The following is a 23,453-nucleotide window of genomic DNA, read 5'->3' on the forward strand; positions in this document are numbered from 1 at the left end:
TATCCTTTGATATTTGAGTTTTGCTTGAATTTGGTCCATATGTTTCAAGATTTACATTTTTAACCTAAATTGTTCACTAAATACTCATTTTCCATCTTTAGTATTAATTTATGTTAATAATTTAAAATCATTAAAAGAATTATAATCAGTTATGTTTTACCATTTTTATCGCTTTTATTATTAAATTTGAAATTTCATTTCATAATTATTTTTAATTAATTAATAAAAATTGACATCAATAATTGAAAGTGAGTATTTAATAAAAAAAAATAAGGTTAAAAATGTAAAATCTTGAAACCAATGGACCAAATTGAAACAAAACTCAAATCTCGATAGTAAAATTATAACATTTTGAAACGTATGAACTAAATTGAAACAAAACCCAAAACTTAAAAAACCAAATGTGTAATATTTAATAACCTAGAGACTAAATAGAAACTAGAAACCTTCATAGCTAAATAGAAGAATGGATATGATTGGAGGTTTATGTTATGTATCAACTAGAAATATAAATATCCATTCACTTCCTCAAGAGATTTTGTTATATTCTGTTCTAGTGGGTTATAATTGGAGGTTTATGTTATGTATCAACTAGAAATAGAAAACTAGTTTAAAATTTTCATTTACCTCTTTTTTCTTTCATTTTTTTTTTTTTTTTTTTGAAGATTTGTTGTTGCCTCTTGACTAAATTCTTAAACTTCCTCTTCCAAAGTGTTAATTCAAATAACTTACCAAGTATATAACAAAATATTCAAAATATGATTATGGCAACAGCCTCTTGCAGTGTAGGGGATAGGTGTCCTAATGCTGCTTTGATTCCTTCCAACACCAAGTGATTGAAAGGTTTCCTTCAGTGTGTGGGTTACCAGCATCATCACCTGAAAGCAAAGGGAAACAAAACAGTGATACGAAGTTTATCTTTCTATCTGAGCTATGATGCACCAAGGAAATGAAGTGATAAACTTACCATAAATCCACAAACCCACAAGGTCATAGATGATGACCAACTTGACTGGATTGGATTTGGTTAGAATGTGCTATTAATTGGCACAAACTGTTGGAATGCCTTGAATCTGTAATCAACCTTGAATATGTTTTTAAACCTAGAGTTTAGAGAAGTGCCAAATATAAACCATGATATTCCTCTCTAATAATAAATTGTTATTTTCTTCTTCCGTAGATCCAGCTAACCCATTATTAGTGAACTAAGTAAAACTTTATGTCAGTTTCTTTACTGTTTACACTTGCTTTGCTTTTTTTATTGTCGATTTCAAAACATAAATCAAAGAATCCAACAGATCGACATACCAAAGAGTCAGAATCATAAAGTTCAAGTAAACTGGGCAGATGATGGGGGTTTATTTTTCAGATCAATACAGTTTTTTTTTAATGAATTCTGTTGAAATTTTGAAGGGCAGGCCTATCGAGATCTCAGCATTCCTTTGCATACATATAGTAAACAAAAATAATTTGAGCAAATCAAGAAAGAGAAATAAAGAGAATAAAGAAGATTACTAAATATATACAGGTTGTTACATCTTCTCTATTGCAAACTCTGCAGGTTCTGTTAAACTAAGGGAGAGTACACAACAGACTATCAATCTTAAGACTCTTGAGAATATACTTGGTTTTACCCCCTTCCCTAACCAAAACCTAAACACTTGGCTCATAACTGTACCCCGATAAAATATATCGTAACAAAATCCTTGGCACAAACCTCATCATCCTTCGTCTCAGTGTCATCATAATGGCGTCTCATACCTTCATGAGATTCCATGAACCATATTTTAGCTGAACTTCAAATGAATTTAGATTGAGCCAGCTTGATGACTAGGTTCCACAAACTTGAACATTTGCTGGCTTAGAAAATAAATAACTTCACCACAATTTTCTGTCAAACATATGACATCAGAATCAACATCTGGATGTGTTCATCCAATTTAACAAATTTAGGAAGCCTGAATCCAAGAGGTGAAACTTAAGCCAGAATCAACATAGAATTTTGAGTAAACCATCGGACCTGACACTTGAAAAAATCTATTTGGATTGTTTGGATCATAGATATTATTTCATAAATATGAATATTAAATGTCAGGGTTTTAAATGTCTGAGATAATTAATGTCTGTATTTAGATATACAAGATAATTGACATTTGAAAGTTAAATGAATGTGTTTGATTTACCAATTTTGTATATGGAAATAAAAAATAATTAATTATTTAATCAAATGTAACAGAACAAGTAATGTAGTCATAATTAAATTTAACTATTTAATATATTGTTATATTTATAAATTATAATCAATTAAAATATCTTTAAATGAATATTTTAAGATTGAGTCACAAATAAGAAGTAAACGACTTGATCTCTTCTGGAAAGTGACTTTGACCAAATAGAGTCTCCTTCCGTATAGGATTTGACCCCATAAGCGGGACCGCCACCCCATAGCATGTTGCCACCAGAAGCAGAACCCCAGGCCTCTTTCATTTTAATTATTTATCCTTTCATTAGCAATTCACAAAAACATTATTTTATTTGATTAATAAAAATAATTAAGTAAATATAAATTAATTAAAATATTAATAATTAATAATAAAAATTCATATTAAATAGTTAAGATAACATAAAATATCATGGAAATGTATTAGTTGAAATTTATCAAGTCTAAATAATATATTTATATTTAATAATTAATTAAAATTCATAATAATAATCAATTGATATTAATTATTAATTAATCAGGCTCTATCCATCCTCTAAATATAAGAATCCCAAAAGTATGGAAGGTATTAAAAAATCCATGTCAAATGGGTTTTAAAATTTCTTGGATAATAATATCCTGGGTTTTAAAAAGTAAAATGTTGTGAAACAAACACAGATATTAAATATAGGTCTGAAATCTCATGGCAATAACGGTGAAATAAACAGACCCTAAGAGCAGTATTGTGGGAAGAAAACCCCTTTCCAGTAGTCATATCATTTAATTATTTTTTAAAAACAAACAATTACACTAGATCATTTGAGAAATGAGACAAAGATATAGAGAATCTCACATGGTTAGAGTAACAAAAACGCTCCAATTGATGCATAGCAGAAGAAGAATAGTAACAAAAACTGACTAGTGAAGCGACTGCAAGGTGTTCAAGGAAATTAACACCAAAAAGAAAAAAGTACTGATATAATCAAAGGAAACTACAAGTTTACAATATCATGTCTACCAATGAAAATTTATGTCAACCAGGAATTCAACTGCATAGTTTCTAATACATTTTATGGGAAAAGTTTTTTAAGAAAATTGCTTTCAATTTCAAAAAATAAGCCAAAGATATTGCAGGTGGAGTTTGTCTCAAGAAAACAAGGAAAAAATACAGGTGGAGAGAAAGAAAAGGCAATTGGTATAAGTACCTGAGCAATAAGCATGCAAGCAGAACATGGGAGTGGCGACCTACAGCAATGATGTACTCCTGGGATTTGCAAAGTAGTGATCACGGTAAACAAACTTCGACTCTCTGTAGCTCCTGCTGAGAAGAGTCCCTAGAATACCAGGGGACCCGTTGAACTTACTTTGATACATCTTCCTCACTATGATGTAAGCATCTAAAATCATCAACTCTAGCAGCTTCTTACAACTCTGAGGACAGATGGTGTCAGTAAATACTTCCCACACTTTTATATTTCGAAAAATGATCTAACTTATACAGGCAGGCATGTATATATATATATATGAGAAACAAGAGAATATCAAGAGATATCCATTTTTCCCACGACGAGATTCTCCATTTAGGCGGTGAATGGGAGAGGGAGGGTGAAAAAATTTCCCGTAAGCTTAAAAGGGATGGGGACAAGGAATCCATTCTCCACCCCTACCCCTACCCCGTTATAGCCCTTTTTTAATTTATTATAATAATATAATGTTATGTTATTATTATAATAATAAATATTACATTTAAATTTCAAGTTTTATTGTTTAATGGTCAAGATAATGAATATGTGTAAATTGAATATTTAAATTTAGATTATATATATGAATAATTTGATAGGTAATTATTTCCTTCTAAAAAATTTGAGTAATTTCTTTTTAAATTCAAATTGTCCATGTGGAATTGACCATGTAAAAAAAAATAAGTGAGAAATTTAACTATTTAATTAAAAAAAAAATCATAATAGTGATTTAAGATACTTGATTTTTTTAAAAAAAGAAAAAAGACCAAATAGGAAAAGATTTCCAACAGAGACGCAATCCTCGCAAATTTCCCATGGGAATCCCCGCCCCAATTCCCATGAGGAATTTCGTGGGGATAGGGAATGAAATGGAGAGCAGGGATGGAGATGGGGAAGTCATCCCCGCCTGTGGACATCTCTGCAAGGAGCCCAACCAAAACAACCCGAGGAACAAGGGAATATGGCATTCCCTCTCCCAAAAGAAATATTACAAAATGATCTTTCAATTTAAATTGATGGTGTCTATCATATAATTACAAAAATGACCCTTAGGTTGTTTTGTTTGGTAAGAGAATTCGGATGTGTTTTTATCACAATCATAAGTTCCGATTGTTGTATTTGGCTTTCTCCCATTTCAAGCACCCCCCATTAGATCTCTTTAGCATAGAATCAGCAAAAACAAAATTTTCAGCTTACTTATTCCCATTAGTTTCACTTTTCATCTTTTAAGTGAAAAGTTCTCTCTCGTTCAAAAAATAAATAAATAAATCACATATTCAAGCAAATTTAAGTTGCGGAAACTTATTATGAGACCTTAACCTAGCACAGACAATATGGAACTTTTGTAGGTATATATTCGAAATTTAGGTTACCTGGGGGTTCAAGACATTCATCCGTTGTATAATGTCAACCTAACAAAAAAAACAAAGAGAAAAGATGGAAAAACATTACGACATATTGAACCTATTAAGGAAACGATCGCCATTCTACTAAAATACATAAGCATGGAAGGATGACAAGTAAACAAGAAACACCACATTATTTTCAAAATACTGCAAGGCGTTAGATTAACAGTCTAATAAATAACTAACAGAACACTATTCTCAGGATCATGCATTGTGTGACTGAAATTCCTATCATTTCATAAACTGCATAAAAGAGAAGCGCTCCAGTTGGACCTAAATTACATTCGAATGATGACTAATGACAGCTTTTGAAATAAGCTATCTATGGGAAGAGAGTTCCATAAATCTAAGCATAACCATTGGCAAATAAGGTACACTTGCAGTCGAACAAATCCTATGGACCATTTAGCTCCTTTAGCTAAATTACACCAATCCAGAGGATTCAATTTTAATAACAACACAGCTTGAACCCAAGAAAAAAATCCACCTCTATCGAAAGAGTATCACTCCTAAATAGATTGTTCCCCAACAAAGCACAGACAAAATGTAATAGAAAAAGTGAGCTGAGAACAACCAACGGCAGATAGTCTTGCACATGCTAATTCCTAAGTCTTGGAGTAAGACAATCTGGCAGCACGTGAGACCCATGCATGGCTTCATTTGAAGAGTAGAAGTTCTCTCCTCTATGACAGATGGCACTCCCTTCAGAGAAGTTGTTGACAAAAAGCCACCTCTAAGTGATGACTTAAATTTCACAACTGGAAGTATGCTTTTATCTCAAAAGGTGGGTGACATACTCTTATTCGGGCTACTATGCCTACTTTGCCCGCACATTATTTATCTTTATATCATGCTCCTTGTGAAATTATCAAATGATTGGATAAATTGATTTGTGATTTTTTCTGGGAGGGCTCTAGTGGAGATGTTGGCATGCATAATGTGAATTGGGAGATCACTCAACGTCCCAAATTGATGGGAGGTCTTGGTGTTGGTAATTTCCTTGTAGTCAACCTTAAATCAACTGTTTCAGAGACTAACCGGACCATTTAGAAGCCTGTTGTGTGCATGCTCAACTGCCAACACCCGCCAAGAAGTCAGTTTCTACCTTAGCTTCAACCCATAAATTTAATTACTCTGTTTTTAATCCTAATTCAGAGGTTCAATTTATGAGAGATACCCCTTGCTCCCCCTTAACTTCGAGCCAGAAAATGAGTTCTGATTATGCCAGTGAATTTCCATTTAGTATAAGCAGTGAGGATATAGTTTGCTATGAGGATAAATTTGATCAAGAAACACCAGCAAAATTCAATAACTTTGGAATGATTTGAACACTCTGTTTCACGAGGAAGTGAATTTGAATTTAGAAGTAGCAGATACTTCATGTCTTTTTCCTTTACATCATTCTGAAATTCCATCACATCTGAAGTCTATAGTTGAAGAATGTGGATTAATTTTCGAATGACTGTACTCGCTGACAAACACTTTTGAATCTGTTTCACCTTTGCTTCGTCTTGGTGCACATTAAGTAAGCATTTCGAAGACTACTCCATTCAGGACCTATGCTTAAATTGGCGGGCTTTCACTTTCCAAGATTGCTAGCGGATTGCTTCTTGGATCAGATTTTCTCTAGTTAATTTACTTTTGAGTATTTTCTGTATTTGTTCGTTCTGTTTTGTCTAGTCTTGGTTTATGTTGGAGCCGTTTGTTCTTGTTACTTTGTTGTATGGGCTGAGTTTTAGTCTTGGTTTTGATCCTTTGGCCTTTTTTGCTCTTTGTATAATTCTCTTGGTACTTTGAGCATTAATTCCATTTCATTTTATTAAATCTCGTTTCCATTTCAAAAAAAAAAATAAATAAATAAATAAAAGAAAAAAAGCTCTTTTGACTAAATGGATTTAGTGTTTTCTGCATGAGCAAGATGCCTTATGGCGAAGGTTAATTGTGGCAAAGTATTATTCTCCCTCATGCACTTGGCCGACTGTTATTCATGGTTCTTCCAAGTCTCTTTGGCGTTTTATTTGTCAGACTATTGATCTGGTGGCTAGTTGTACTCAGATTAGCCTTGGTACTAGTACTCCATTTCTTTTTGGAAGGATCCTTGGCTTAGCTGTTGTGCTCTCTTTAACATTTTCTCCCGTTTGTTTCAGCTTGCACATTTTTCTGACATTAAAGTGGCTGATTCATGGATTGGGTAATCTAAGGCTTGGGATTTACGCCTTGGTTGTAATCTTAATGATTTAGAGACTCTTGAATGGGCTTCTTTGTCTCAATTGTAGTTTTTTGTCGGTTGTCGCCTTACACTTGACTCTTGGATTTGGACTATTAATCCTTCTTCGTCATTTTGTATTAAATCTCTTATGGATGATTTCATGGGTATCGTTGAGCCTCTTGTCAAAGATCTATATTTTGCAATTTGGTTGGATGAGTTCCCTAAGAAAATCAATTTTTTCTTACGGAAGCTATGCCTTTGGTTTTGTTAATACAGCTGATCGTCTACAACGTCATATGCCCTACATGTCTATCTCTCCATCTTGGTGTCTCATGTGTCGAGACCATTCGAAATCTGGTGCTCATCTTTTTTTGCATTGTCCTTTTTGTTTCTATCATATTGTTCTGGAAGTTTTTGGTTGGCCGTTGGTTTGCTCAAATAATATGTTTGGTGTTCTTGCTTCTCTCTTGGTGGGGCATCCTTTTCATGGTTCTAAGAAGACGGTTTAGTTGACGATTTTGCAAGCTTTCTCCTAGATTTTGGGGGAGAACAAAAGCGTCTGTTTAGATACTCTTTTTCTGTTTTTGATAATTTTATGGATTTGGTTCTATCTACAGTTTTGTATTGGTGCAAAACTAGGCACCCATTTAAGCATTTTAGCTTTCTTATTTAGTTTCCAATAGAAAATCTCTTCTGTAATCACCTTTAGGTACTTTGGCGTATCCCATTTATTTTATTTATTCAATGAAATGTTTCTTATCTAAAGAAAATAAATTTCAAACCCTTGCATCACTTGAAAGAGAAGACTCCAACAACCCTAAGTGATCCTCAACGTATTTTTTCTATGTGAACTAATAGAATGTTATGAGAGAATACCCCATTTTCTGTCCCATTCAATACATCAAATATATATACATACATTGGGGTCCTACTCTAATAGAATGTAATTACAATAAAAATAAAATAAAAAATAAAAAACTAACAAACTTCAATAACTAAGAAATCTATAGCAACATATATACACATACGTGTAGGAAAACTGTTTTGGAGTCCAATCACACAACAAGAACCAATTAAAGAGAATAATGGAAAACAGATCCAATGGCACAATCCAAAAGCCAACAAACAGTCCCGAAAGATATCAGAAGATCAGAAAAACATACCTCCAGTATTCCTGGGTTTTGCATTACAATTCCAAACATCCGCCTTCTAAGCCCCTTGTAGACAATTTTGTTAGTTGTCCCATCTCCATTTATCCACGGGAGTATTGGCATATTTGAACCACCAGAAGAGGCCCAAAACAATCCATCCTCATTCCCTACTGTAGTTAACATGGCTTTATCCTTGGGAGTGCGTTGGTGAATACTGATAGTTTCACTTTCTTTTGTGTTGTCATCAACTTCTGGAGGAAGATTGAGAACCGTTACTTTGTGAACCTCACCAACAATCATGTTCTTCTCCTTCTGAGTATTTGCACCATCAGAAATGTGATTTTCTGGATTTTTTCCTCCAACATTGTAATTTACTGGATGCGAAACCATCTGGCTATCACTTCTCCCAAGCATATCCACTGATGGAGTAACACGATTTCGATTGAAACCAGCTATCGAAGTCAAGAAGTACTTGGAACGATATAAAGCATCAACAACACGAATACTGTCAAAGGAATTAACCTGTACAGAATGCAAAACCAGAATAATTCAACATCGAGCCTAACCGCTAACGTCTCACCACAAATACAAACGCTAGCAAAAAGTTTTAAGCTCAAGGAGATTGATTTGCTTGGTGGTTGTCCAATGATGTACTATGCATAATAATAGGAAAATTCATACTGAGCCACATCAGTGACTGTTTCCTTTCATGCTTTTCTTTTTCCAACTTGAAGTCAATTTTTAAAACAAAGCATATACTTGAGAGTCTAGCCCAGTTTTTGGTTTAATGATTGTCTATTTCTATCCATCCAGAAGGATACCTCTCTTTACCTCTTTCTTATCGAGGAAAAAAGGGAAAAATACTTTTTGGATCTCAACTTGAGTATGATTTCTATTTGGTTCTTAGGTTTCAAAATATTACACTTTTATCCCTAAGTTTTGATTTTTGTTTCCATTTGTTTTTTGGGTTCCAAAATGTTAACACTTTTACTCTTGAGTTTTGAGTTCAGTTTCCATTTGATCCATAGGTATCAAGATTTTTTTACATCTTTGCCCTTGAGTTTTCAATAATATTCACTTTCAGTAAATTATGTTAATTTTCTATTAATTAATTTAAAATAATAAAATTAAGTATTATTAATATAATTTTCACTTCGATCACTATTAAAATTAATTAAAAAATCACAGGATAGTTATTTTAAATTAAATAAATGAAACTTAACTAGGAACTAAAAGTGAGCATTTAGTTATTCATGTTTTTTTTTTAATGGAAACAAAGTTTTTCATTGATACAATGAAAAGGAAGTAAGTTACTCATGGGTAAAAGTGTTAAGTCTAGAAATATAGGATCTAAATGGAAAATAACACAAAACTCAAAGGTAATATAACATTTGAAACCTAAGAACCAAATAGAAACTAAACACAAAACTTGGGGGAAAAAATGTAACTTTTTAACATGTAGGAATCAAATGGAAACTATACTCAAAACTTAGGACTCATAATATTTTTCTAGGAAAAAGAACATGTAATAGATATCGTCAGCCCCAGTACATTAGCAAACGTGAACATACGGATATGATTACATGATAAAAAATAAAAAACTAAAAAACAAAACTTTATGCTGTCAAATTACTATGGAAGTCACACTAACCTTCAGTACTCGTTGGTATGTTTGGAGGACATCAACGATAATTTGTGGCAGCTTTTCTCCTAATTCAGTCGTAAGATATGGCTTTTCAGTTATAATATACAACACAACACTGATCATAAATTTACTCATCCTTATGTTCTAAAATCATATGATAAGAAAATGGCTAAAGAACATGCAAAAGTTGGAATCTATACCTTGTAAATTAGCCACCTGGGACACTTCCTCCATGCTTAAACCTTGATCACCAGCCAACTGAATTGCAGAATAAACCAACCTAAAGACCTCTGGGGAGATGACGCTCACTGGTTGATCACATTCTACTGACATTAAATGATCTGCAAAAGCTGTCATAGCTTGCCAAGTTGACTCGTAACGATTCCCAAGTAGAGATACAACTCCATCAGTATCATATTGTGATTCCATATGATCAAATGAAATACTATTGTCAGTAGGTGGAATGCAGAAGCTGTCGCTCCCACTAATATATTGGTCATCAACACAATTCCAACTGTTCGACAGCTCCATAGCATCTGTTCTTAAAATTGTAGTACGACAGACAGAAACCATGATCCCAGGAAAACCTTTTTCTCGACGAGAAATAATTTCACCATCTGTTGGTGCAAATTTCAGCTTTTTAGCCCAAGCGTCACCCCAGTGTTCGCTATCAACTTTTCGTTTTAAACTTCTCGCATCCTCAGGTTCTCCAACACCATCTTCAGGCAAACAAGAAGAAATGGACAACTCTCCCGAAGAAACTAGAGCAAACAAATGGAAAATGTCTCCACATAGTAAATCAGCAGGAAGATTAATCCCATTCTCCACTAGATCTTTATCTCTTTCATGCAGAAACTTGGAAAATCTGGAAGCTCTCTCTCCAGTGTTGGCTGGAAATGGCGACTTTGAAATCCTATGCAGAAAAGTTTGAGAGAGAACAAAAGGGTCGCCATTGGTGCCTCCAATCTGGCAGATATGAAAACAATTAACAGTTAACAAGACACATACTCACACAAACATCAAGGTAAATGGAGTCGGGGGGGGAATAATTACTAATCAATTATCTTAAGCAAATGTCTTCAATTGAAGTGTCAGATTCAAAATACAATAAAACGAAAAGTAAACACAATAAACTTAACAAAAACAAATTCTAGACAATCCAAACAAAAGACCAAAAACTAAACAAAGGAAATGAAGGCACTCCAATTCAAACATAAATCTTGAACAGAAAAATTAGCAAAAAGTTTGGAAAGAGAACACCAAGATATAACTTCTCTCACAAGACTGAAAAGTAGGAAATTGGTAAACACACACACACACACACACATCTAAAATGTCTAACCCAAAATGCTGTCCTCAAAGCTTGAAGAAGAGGAATTTCTTTCCAAAAAGGAAAGCAACTTAATCTACTTGGAACATCAAAGAAATAAGAACTCCTCTCGGAACTACAAATACTGAAGACCGGAAATGAATAAAAGAAAGCAAGGAAAATATTTTAAATCAAATAAAGAAAAGCATAGGACTGAACTCAACTCACTAATCCCACAGTTCCTTTACTCTAATTAAGAAAATTTATTCCATGCGTTGCCAGAGATCTCTCCTGATTTAATCATTAATCTTTCTCAAACAGCAGCAAAACAACTCAATAGGCAAGAAACTTGTTTTCCAGCAGCTTCTTTTTCGGTTGATCAAGCATCTTTGAAGTTTTTTTTAGGAGCATCTTTGAAGGCAATGTATCATCAGTTGTGGATTTTGGCTGTCAAAGTATTACCTGCCGAATTTTTGGTTTGAAAGGATGCTTAGTGTTATCTTTATAAGCCTTTCTTGTATTTTTCTTTTCAAGACTTTTGCTTGTATTTGAAACTTTTTCTTTCATGGTTGATCTTTGATTTGCATTGGGCTGTGGATGCTTATAGTGCTTTTGTTGTTTTTTTCTTTTCTTCTTTTATTTCCGTTTCCTTGTAACTTTGAGCGTTAATCTCTTTTCATTATATCAATGAAAAGTTTTGTTTCTTTATAATAATAATAATTATAAATAAAAAAAAAAGAAAGAAAAAAAGAAAGAAAGAAATAAATAAAAAGGCAAGAAACTTTATGCTAGAAAAACTTAGAACCAGTCGGCAAATATTAAACACATGAAATCTACGAAGGCTGCACATGAATTTGTATATTTCTTATGGGTCTATGCTAAATATTGAAACTGCTAATTCAATTTTCTCTCTGATCTCAAATTTGATCCAAATCATGCTACTGGTAACTGGGAAATCACAGGTATTATAATAATAAAAATGAATAGCTACCAAACATTAAAAAAGAAACGAATATAAAAGAGTTTATAAGCTAGGCAACATTGTTTTCCTAGAAGAAAACTAGAACATGACTAAATTAAAATAAAAAATCACTAAAGAAAGTGAAAGAGAGAATAATTTGAAGACTTCCTCCCAAAATATTCTATGGAGATGATGAAAATAGAGTCAAAAAGAATACCTGGTGCTTTTTTACTAGAAACAAAACTTCCCCTCAAATGGGTTGTTTTCGGATATAGGAAAATGAACCAAAATATTTACAACTAATAGCAAAATATCATAGCCTATCTGTGATAGACCGCGATAGACAGAAATAAATAGTAAAATTCGGCTGTTTGGCTTTTAGTTGCAAATATTTTTAGCAGTTTTGTCATTGAAAATAATTTCCCGTAATAATATTAATATTACTATTTATTATTATTTTGAGGACAAAACTTACCATGATTTTCTTCTCTCTAAGGTGGCTAAAAGCTGAAAAAAGATCATGTTCTGAGTAACGCCTTAAATTCTCAGCTAGGAGATTAGGTACTTCTCGTGTTGTTGAGGTGCTCAAGAAAACAAGCTTAAATAGCTCCACCGCGTTGGAGACAGCCAATGATTCAAATACTTCTTTGCTGACATGCCTGCCATTCAAAATCTTCATCAGCCTCCGATGAAAGCATCTTGCCTTTGATCTTCCCCTCGAGAATTTATGTTGCACTCCTTCCAGCTCTGCACTCTGGGTGACAGACATGGTAAATTCAGATTCCAGGAAATGGAAATCCAAGGGAAAAACAAACAATTATGTCTAAAATCATTCTAAAATGGAAAAAGGAAAAGCAATTTAACATAAATGCTCTTGAGCACTAACATTTGCATCCACGAAATCACCATAGGCAGATCCAACTCTTCTGAAGTCCCCTAACATCGTCATCTTCTTAAAATGAAGAACCTCATCAAGAGCCATCTTTACATCTTTATCATCAAAATCATCCCACTGTTCCTGAGCATCCTCACTGTGATGTTTACTGCCACAAATATTAAGACCTTTCCCTTTTAAGCTAGTTAAAATCAGTTTGGGGTCATCTTGATGAACTGATGCATTCTTAGATTTTTCCAGATACTTCACATAGCGCTTGCCAAGAATGTTACAAAGCCGCATTACAAGCTTTCTAAATCTTACGCTACCATTCAGCCATGCTATTCGTTTTCTACAAGTACCTGGAGGTGCTGGTAAGTTAGAAATAGAACACCAATTTGTTCGAGAAAATCTTGTACCTCGAGCTGCACGGTATCTGACATATTGGATGATCAATTGTCTGAAAGGAGAACAAAAGTCTCATTAAAGCAAAGATATATGCAAGAAAGGAAGGTATAGAAAAAAGTAATTTAACATTTTTCACATTCTCATTAAGAATTCAAGAGTATCTTCACACGAAACTTTGAAAATCATCATATAACATGCATTTGTTTTAATTTTTGTAGTTGGAATACTTTTATTTTTTCTGCTTAATTTTGTTGTATTGTTCTAGTAGTGTTTGCTTTGTTTTAATTTTTATTTTCATTGTATTTTGAGCATTAAGATCTTTTCACTACTTTGTTTCCTTTTTTAGAAAAAATAATAATAATAATAAATAAATAAAAAATAAAACTCCAAAAACTCATCATATACTTTTAAGGAAACATAATCATAGTTAATCCTGCTATCTTCACTAGAGCTTGGATTTCTTATCGACATATAAATTTACAGCTTGCAGGAATCGTTAACATTTTTTCATATCCCAAAAACGAACCAAAAGCATACATTGGCAGACTAGATAAATGTTTTTTTTTAAAGGAAACAAAACTTCTTATTTAATAAACTTTCATTCACGAAGATCATTTTTATTGAAAGTAAAGGAGAAAAGAGATAACACAAGGTTTATATAGAAAACCCTGATTCAAGGAGAAAAAACCACGATAGAGAAGTTTTTATTATTTTTAATTTCATACATACAAGAGACCACAAACTCAAATTAAATAGAATGAGGGAAGCCCTAATTTTAGTAGGCATAAAAGAAAAGACAAATGTGCTCTTAGGGCTAATGCACCATATTTCAACAATTTTAATACAACCTTAAGATCTAAGGCCTGCAGTTAGAAACATGTAAGCTCATAATTTATGGTTGATTAACATGTATTGGTAGCCATTGTCATCGTATTACCTATCTGTTTCATCAGTCCATTTAAACCTTCTTTGACGAGTTGGCTTCATCATTGATGAGGCAACAGAGCAGCTCGCCTCGCCTTCCTCATTAGACCCAAATTCCTCCACTGTTTCTAGATGATCGTCATCTTCAAAAATTTCTTGCAATGGGATGTTTTGCTCCCCTGAATTCCCAGCCAATTGCTTATCTTCATCAATAGGTGAAATAGAAGTTTCAGGAAATGTGGCAACCCTCGTACCATCCAACAGCTTGCTGACTACATCATGCCGTGCACGCTTCCCTGACCTCTCTTTTGGTATTTTTTTCCTTCGAGGTGAATGCCTTTTATTTTTCTGTCTAGATTCATTACCTGTCCCTTCATCAATGCTTCTGAGACGTTGCTGGCATCTATCATAATACATACGTAAAACCTGCAAGTGACATTTTGGGATAGAAATGCACACCGCATTACTTAGGCATTATGATTTTGTAAAAACTGCTACACTAATTAAAAGAGGAATGCACACTGCATTACTTGCGCATTATGATTTAAGAAACTAATACATACTTAAAGTAAAAGAAAGGATACTCCTTTAAGAACTAGGAAATATAACAAGGATCAAAATAATGCCCAACTCAGAAACACTTCTGGGCTGAATAAAAGATGGCTTTTTTGAAACAACAAACAATTTTTCATAGATAGATGAGAAGATAGAAAAATGTTCAATATACAAACTCCAGGAGTGAAAAATGTAAGATTTCTGATTGACCCAAAAGTTTAAACTAATGGATTATGATAAATTTAATTACAACAACACTATAATACTCCCCCTCACTTGTAAGCTTGAAAAATTCTAGAAAATCCAATAAGTGGTAACCAATATTAACTGGAGAGGAAATGACATTATAGAAATTTGAACATAGGACCTCCTGCTCTGGAACCATTTTAAATCACCGTTGACACGAGCTTAAGCTAGTAGGTTACCGTAAATTTAAGTATATAAAAACTTTAACAAAAAGAAAGCCAACCCACAAAAGAAAGCAAATATTTCCAAATATTATAATAGCTATTGAAAACAAAATGCCTATGAAGATTTCAACAAGCCAACGTGTCAAAGTAACCAAAACTACTCCTACCAAGCTGCACCAAGCAACTGCGCAGAAGAAATAACATCCAGAAGCCTTATTAGTGAATCAAACAAATGGACTGCAAGCACAATACTCATTACCGTGATAAAAAATAAATAAATCCTTTGTTGATGCAACCAAAAGCTTTTCAATCTTGTAGATGGTTGGAACCAAAGAAATTCCACAAATGCCAATTTATGACTTGTGAATTGTGATGAATCATTTTCGAAAGTGCACTAATTCCTTTTTCAAATGACTTTTTGGCAAACCCTCACACTACCAATTTTTTATTCAACGAATTAAACTCCTCATCAATACTATTAACACTGATATTAGAGTTCTCATCAAATCCTTCATCTTCCATGGTGCATCTACTTCTTTCCTGGTTTACTGGTTTGAAAAAAAAAACAAACCATACACACTCAAGCCTGGTGATAGAGAGTCATCAATTTTGGAAAACTTTGTCTCTTTGCCTACTGGTATCATTAATATTGGCAATACTATTAAGGTGGGATATACAAGCACTAAGAAACTTAGAAGGTGCTATTGTCGGTAAGACCATTGGTCATACTCTCGTTAGGAATGAAAAGGTATTTTCTTATATTTTGAAGAGGTAAGGACCGCTCTTCCCTACGACTGAAAATAAGATCAAAGAAGAATTCCGGTGGTTTTTTACAATACCATGTGATATTCCAAAGGGTAAGCAATTCACCTTTGAGCATCTTTAGTGTGCCCCACTTTTTGTGGACTTAAATAGCCGATTTTTGATACACAAGAAACAAATTTTTAATTGACAGATGAAAAGATGAAAAATGTTCCAAGGATATGAGCTCTGAAAAAAGAGCGAAAAAAGACGACATCAAAAGAAATAAAGAACCAAATAATACAAGGAAATAAAAATAAAATTAAGAACACAGCACCAAAACAGCCAAAACAGGCCTTAAAGCTATCTGTTGCCCTTTCAACTAGAGACAATCTTGCTACAATCAAGAATTTTCTAACACTGACCTTCTAATGCAACTGCAAAAAGCTTCGCTACCAATGCCCACAACGAAGCACTAATCTAATAAGGAATCAAAGATCACTCACAAAACACTCGATCTCCCTGAAAACTTTATTGTTCCTCTCATCCTAAAGGCCCCACAAAACAGCACACACAATGGCTAGTAATAAAGATGTCCCTTTCCATGGGGGAGGGGGGCTGGAGAACTCATTTGTAATTCTTACAGCTCTAGATAGGGAATTACTACAGATTGCAACTATTTTAATTCTTATTGTTTTGCTACTTGTTTATTTAGTTTTTAAGCTCATGTTAGTAATGACTTTCCTCTATATTAATTGGCTATAACCCTTGCAAAATAATCATATTCCCAAAAGTCTAGCCTATATATAAAGGAATAAGACTTCTCTGCTTGTGCACACAACTATTGTGAGATTAATAAACTAATTAACTTGGTTTCTGTTAGGCCACCAGTCTTATATCAATACCAGAGGAGAGGTAAAAAGGTAAATGTAGTGGAGACTACGTGGGATGTTACTGAATGAAAGAATAATGCTGCGGAAGGGACCATTGTATGGTCTTGGGGTTGGATGGAGGGGTTTGATGAAGTTACAGGGAGATAGAGGTTTGTTTTACCATTTTCCATGTTTCGAGTAATTTAGGAAGCTGAGTCTTAGAGAGAGAATTCAGCCCTCACGAATAGGCTGAGGAGTCTGTATTGCCTTGTGTAAAAATCCTTTTCATACTATCAATAGACGTAAGGAAGATACACTACATTTTCCTTTTCAGAAAAAATGGGTGGCCTAGTGATAAGTAAAAGATGTGAAGTTCAAGGAATGGATTCTAAATCCTGGCCAACAATCTAGAATATTTAAAAACTTTCTTTCTAGCATGGTAGTCCACTAGGCTTCCATGGCAATCCTGATGTGTCCAGGATTGTTGGCCTACTAAGAAAGCCCCCTGGATGGAAGAAAGGGTACTATATAACCTTTCTTCTCCACTCTAACCAAATCTTAAGAAAGATGGTGTAAAGACTATCGATCAAAACAACTGAGGTTTAGATTTCTTTAGTTTCTGCACGCCAATCACTTTGCATTAGATGCACATAAACGCTTCTTTCAGGGCAGTACGAAATAGGAATGATGCATCTCTCAGAAAATTCACTGAACCTCAAAAAAGATCTACTTTGATGGCATCCCAATGTCCTAGATAAAATGTCATAGGGAATCCGTTTGAATCTGGGAATGTCCCCATCAAAGTTGAAAACGACATTCTTCAGCCGAAATAGAATACAAATAAAAACAATTATTAAAAAGTCTAGGGTCGACTTCTTGATATTGACAGATTGGTGTGCTTTGTCCCAGCCTAGGTCTTTCTGTAACTACTTCTATTAATAATAATAAATTTATCATGTCCGGGTGCACCTCCTGATCCTTAGGATCTCTTGCTCTTTGTATAATTCTCTTGTACTTTGAACATTAGTGTCATTTCATTTTACTAATGAAGAGGCTCGTTTCCATTTCAAAAAAATATATATAATAAATTTGACTCTTATAGCCCCCACCCAAAAAAAGACTAAAGGAAAAAAAATTTCTCTAGCTACAATGAAGAAAATGAAAATTTCAAGTGCAATACGCACCACATGCATATGTACATTCTGTATAATATAAGAATCACTTATTACCTGCTCTAATGTCAGATTCAGATCCTTTGCTATTTTCTCACACTCTCTGTATGAAAGCTTTTCTTTTAGGTCCCTCTTTGCCACAAGCTCCAGAAGTGCAGCACGTTGTTCAGCTGTCATAACTCGAGTCGAAGCCCATGAACGGAAAAGAAATGTCTGTTGGGAAATGTTGAAATAAAGGTAATTCATCAGAGCCTAAAATTACTTTATTTGCATACTATAGATAACTATTGGTACGCATGCTGCTAAAAGTTTAAACAAATACCTCACGAACAGCAGACCCAGGAAATGCAAGCAGAGCAGATCTGGGATCAGCAGTGGCATAACAGTACTCCAAAGTTTGCCAATATTCATTGACAGCTTGCTTACTTGACAGGATAAAGTCATGTCTAATTCTTGGGCGAAGATCTAGACCCCTAGTTATCAAAGATCTAGTCGAATCATTTGAAACCGGTTCTTCGATGTAAGGTTTGAGCTCCAGTGCATGTTTTAAGGTGGCATGCCCATGATCATTTACATTGCCTGGACTTGCCGCTACAAACCTAACTAACTGAAATAAAGAATAAACTTCTAAGAGTACTGATTATCATGCTTGATATGTCAATACAAATTAAATCTTGTATTGTCAGCACAAGTCTCATTATCTAAAACCAACCAGAGTAATATTCTTAGAATTCAAGGACACTGATCCAGTTCAAGTAAGGTCGTCAACCAGAGTAATATTCTACTAATTAAGATGCTATGGAAGATTGAAAATCAATTATTAATTTTAGGGACAGACTACAAGGGAAGAAATAGTAAACAATTCAAGAGATATGGTCAAATTATTTATTAATTAACTTTATAGACAAACTACAGGAAAAATAAATAAACAAACCCAAAACGCAAAGGACATCCTGCATGTATTATTTTCAGGAGCTAAAAGCTTTGAAGAATTGAAGATCAATCAAATTTTTATTTTGGACTATAGTTTTCATTCAACCAGCACAGCGGAGATCAGAATCATATATGCTATTTGCGCCATCCATTTCTGGATAAGGTAAGTAAGGTTACTGGCAAGCTGAATTTCTAGATGGACCATGTAGACTGGTTTTCTATCATTCTATGATAGGTTGGCCTAATACACTGGTTTGAGCTTCCTTTTTCTTTTTCTTTCTTCTTTTTTTTTTTTTTTTTTGTTGAAAAGTAAACGAGTCTCTTCATTGAAATAATGAAACGAGACTAATGCTTGAAATACAAGAGACACATACATAGAAATTAAATAGCCTTTGGATCAGAAGGTGCACCCGGACATCTCAACTTGGTTGACACCCCCTTGGCACCCTCAGCATATCCTACACAGGTTTGAGCTATCAATCCAATAAATTTTGTAACAGAATATTTTCTATTTTTTAATTCTTATGGTTCCTATTGAGCAAGTATAGGAAGTCTGATTTTGTGCTAGAAAATTAGTATTTCCTAATTTTGTGTTAGTCAATTACAATAAACAATTTTGTGTTAGAAAATTAGGATTGGACAGATCTATCTTGGCTATACCCGTCTACTAGATTCTTTGTGGAGCTCCCAATCAAAATATCTTGCTGATTACTCTATTCAAGATATTTGACTTAATTGGAGTACTTTCGTTTTTCCTATGTAATCATGTATTCACTAATTATATCAAGTCAATCTCTTTTATATTGAGATGTGTTGAGGATGCTAAGGATGTGTCAACCTAGTTTAGATATCTAGGTGCATCTGCTTATCATTAGATTCTATGTCTCGATGTATCTTTTGCTCATTTTCTTCTTGTATTTTGAGCATTAATCTCTTTTCATTACATCAATGAATGGATATGTTTCTGTTTTAAAAAAAAGTCAATTACAATAGACTTGAACTTTTAATACATGCACAAATTCATGAATAACTTGTTGAACTCGTGAACTCAAATATTAGGAAGTCAGCATGAAATTTACCTTCAATCGTCGTAAAATATCGATAATCAGTGAGAGCCTTCCAGTAGCGTTAGCATCCATCAGCTGCTTGTACTCCTCAAGAGCAAGGTCAGCAAGGGACAAACCCCTCTTACATTTTTCCAACATATCATCAAATTTTTTAGTCGAACCAACAACTTGTAGGAAAAGCTCAATTGGGATTGACCTAATTGCATCTTCCAATAAAAACGGTTGGTAGCTAGAGTGAGGATTATTCTGATCCTGGACAAACATATCAGATGAGGAAGTGCCATCAGAACCATCTGAACAGTTCAGATAATCCCACAAATAGCTATGCAGCAGCTTCGCACGGATCATTTTTGCCAATACAAATCCATTTGCACGCATGGCTTCTGATCGTATGGATGCAATGTCAGAATCCATATAGTGCTGAATCCTTTGGATGCCTTCTAATACAGGAACCAATCCTCTCTTTTTCACCTTTTTTGAGTTATAACCACGACTTTGGGCTTCAAACAACCTCATTTTATCATGAATTTCACCTAGAAGTTGAGGGGATAAAGTCTCAATAGAAGGATGCAGAATCACCTGGGTGATACGAGTACGGCCACAATTTGTGACAACAGGGACATTGATGTCTATGCATTTACAGTGCCCTTCACTTTGCAATTTGTTTATACTTCGGAAAATAGTTCTTCTATCTGTTGTTGTGCTTTTGTCTGTCTCTTGATCAATAATCCACCTATGAAGCTCGCCCTTCAAAATAAACTTCTCATCCTACAGGGGAAAAATATAGGAATATTATTTTAGACAGAGAGCTTAAGCACAGTAAGCCCGTTTGGTATAAGACATGGAAAAGTTGTCTTAGAAAGAGTTGAACTTGGGAAAGAAGTAAGATTGCAAATTAATTAATTTCTCTGTTTACATTGTTAGAACAGTGAGCAATGCAAATTTAACAAGTAAATTGTTGAGAAAACCTGTAGCCGTTCAAGTATTTTTTGCTCCCTCCAAGCACTACCCACAGTAAGAGGTAAACATGGATACTTCTGATATGGTGCAGAAATGGATGGCCTTAACATAGCAGATGGAGATGTTGTAGATCCAGAGATCGTTTCATTGACTGTGTTCACAGAACTGAGTTCTACCTCAGGAATGGAGCATGTTGGCTGAAAAACTGACTCTCGTGCCAAACGGTTACCTGTGAGGTCACCCTCACCATTGCCATGCAACTTATGACTAACTTCTGTATTCATTTTTCCATCCTCTGTTTTTCTGTGACTAGCACTGTCAACGTTCAAAAGTGTATTTTCAGACTTCGTGCAGCCATATGGAAAAGTTGTTTGAACTAACCTCTTGAAATCAGATGCATTGTGGTCTTGAATCACCATCTGAGGGGAACACTTAGAATCATCTACATTGACAACATGGTTATTACAATTTTCAATTTCATTATTCACATCTGTTGGTTTATGAAAATATTGATTATTATATTCCGGCTTGAAATTCCCACGTGTCCAAACTCGATAAAGATTGCATTTATTGTGAGTTTCAGATTGAAGATGCATTCCAAATCTAGTTAGCATATTGACAAGCCGGCCATAGTTTCTTTTGTGATCAATTCCAAGCCTCTTACAAACCTGCAAGCCACAGAAAATAATGGGATTAATGGCTGAGAGGCAACAAAGTTGTTTATTTCACAAGGACTGAATCAGAAAACTACCACCCGGGAGTGGAACCCAAGGGAAGACTTTGAACAAATTATTTAACAGGTGAATCCAATGATAGAAAGCAAAATAATAATCGCAATTTGGAGTTGTGGCTTGGTTTTGATAAATTGCAAAGATCCTAAGTTTCTGCCTACAAAGATCATGCCTATATATGAGATGATGTATCTCTAAAGCCTCAACCTTATGTAGAAGAATTTGATGCTCATTTATGAAAAAATGAAGTCCTGAAGTGGAGAGTAAAGGAAGAAACAACCATAATCCCTTTCCCATCTCAGCCAGAAGACAAAATAATAATGGCAGAACAAAAAAGAGGGAGGAGAGAAGAGTAAGCAGAGAAGCCACCTTTCAAAAGAAAGATGGTGAAGTCTTTGGATAAATAGAATACGTGCATCAGGCCTATGTCTGCATTGCGCAGCTGTTGGAAAACAATCGAGGGAAATCGCTCAGTGCATTAGTGGGTGAGGATGGGAGTTAGAAGCAGATCTTTGTAGAGGAGAAAAGGACCAAGTAGTTTCTCTATGAGGATGCTCCCGTGGAAGTTGGAACATCAAGGGGCTAGGAGACCCCCCAAAAAGCACTCTTATCAAAAGCTTTCTAAAGAAAATTAATCCAGATTTGGTTTTGTTGCAGGAAACCAAGCTGAGTAGCATGGAGGAAAGACGGGTTAAGTCCATTAGGAGTGCTAAGTGTATTGGTCGGGTGGCTTTAGATGCAATGGGTCGGCAGGAGGTTCTATCATTATGTGGAAAGGTTATGTGATGTCAGTGGAGGATTCAATCTTAGGCATGTTCTCAATTTTCATCCTCTTACAACAGCTGCTTCCAAGGATGGATCACAAAGGTGTCTTGCAGGGACTTTAACAGGGAAAAATGAGGCAAAATCACTAGAATTTGAGAGTTTATAATGCTTTCATAATCTATTCAAATTTAGTGGATATTCATCTCAAAAATGGGATCTTCACTTGGTCTAGGATTTCCCACAATAGGTTTCTGCTTGATCAGAGTTGGGTTGAGGCTTTTAAATAGGGTTCTCTTCAAATTTGTTGAGGCCTACGTCAAACCATTTCCTATTGCCGCTTTCGTTGGAATTTGGATAACCCAAAATGAGGCCCTTTACCCTTTTGGTTCAAAAACTTTCGGCTAAGTCAATAGACAGAGAGTTGTTAGAGGTTGATCTTTAGGGTCCTAAAGGAGCATCGTATGTGAGCCTAAAAATATAAAATTAAATGGCTAAACAGGGGAGATGAGATTCAAAGTTCTTCTTCTTCCTTATATGGGCTACAACAACAAAAATAAAATGTGGACACATGATTACAGTCCTTGAGAACGAAAGTGGCTGACTCATTTCCATGGAAAATGAAATTGAAGAGATCCTTAATTTCTCTTCTAAAGGTTTATGTAGATCCCGATAGGCTGGAGGTGGAGATTTCAAATTGGTCCCCACTGCAAGATGCTTGGAGCAGAGGTTTGGAAATCCCTTTTGAGGAGGAAGAAATTCATAACATGATCCATAGACTGGATAATCTAAAATACCCCGAACTAATGGTTTGACAAACAAATTTTTTAAGACATCAAGACAACATCTTGAAATCCGACCATGTATAAGTGTTCCAATATTTTTCCAAAAAATGGGATCATCAGTAATCAAACCAATGAGA

General features: G+C 34.5%; 1 protein-coding gene across 7 annotated transcripts in view; it reads right to left on the reverse strand.

The window, feature by feature from the left end:
- Window positions 1-598: 598 nt before the first annotated feature.
- Window positions 599-23,453, reverse strand: part of LOC120090216 (B-block binding subunit of TFIIIC) — a 59,755-nt gene continuing 36,900 nt past the window's right edge. The window contains exons 6-20 of one of the 7 annotated variants that reach the window (XR_005485455.2): window positions 21,047-21,706; window positions 20,091-20,846; window positions 18,401-18,685; window positions 18,136-18,291; window positions 14,342-14,754; window positions 13,009-13,456; window positions 12,598-12,876; window positions 10,053-10,818; window positions 9,859-9,917; window positions 8,220-8,729; window positions 4,815-4,853; window positions 3,406-3,631; window positions 1,718-1,891; window positions 968-1,073; window positions 599-878 (exon numbers count right to left, since the gene is read on the reverse strand). Coding sequence is in view for 3 of the 7 variants with exons in the window: in XM_039047804.2 (XP_038903732.1) it covers window positions 3,446-3,631; window positions 4,815-4,853; window positions 8,220-8,729; window positions 9,859-9,917; window positions 10,053-10,818; window positions 12,598-12,876; window positions 13,009-13,456; window positions 14,342-14,754; window positions 18,136-18,291; window positions 18,401-18,685; window positions 20,091-20,846; window positions 21,047-21,706 (4,557 nt within the window). In the remaining 4 variants the exon portion in view is untranslated. Of the gene's footprint in view, window positions 879-967; window positions 1,104-1,493; window positions 1,892-2,253; window positions 2,502-3,405; window positions 3,632-4,814; window positions 4,854-8,219; window positions 8,730-9,858; window positions 9,918-10,052; window positions 10,819-12,597; window positions 12,877-13,008; window positions 13,457-14,341; window positions 14,755-18,135; window positions 18,292-18,400; window positions 18,686-20,090; window positions 20,847-21,046; window positions 21,707-23,453 lie in introns of those variants that run through there. The other 6 variants (XR_005485472.2, XR_005485474.2, XR_016524686.1 and 3 more) reach the window with 6 other exon arrangements.

This window comes from Benincasa hispida, chromosome 1 (assembly GCF_027475165.1).
Source record: "Benincasa hispida cultivar pf3 chromosome 1, pf3_genome.v1.1, whole genome shotgun sequence".
NCBI lineage: Eukaryota > Viridiplantae > Streptophyta > Magnoliopsida > Cucurbitales > Cucurbitaceae > Benincasa > Benincasa hispida.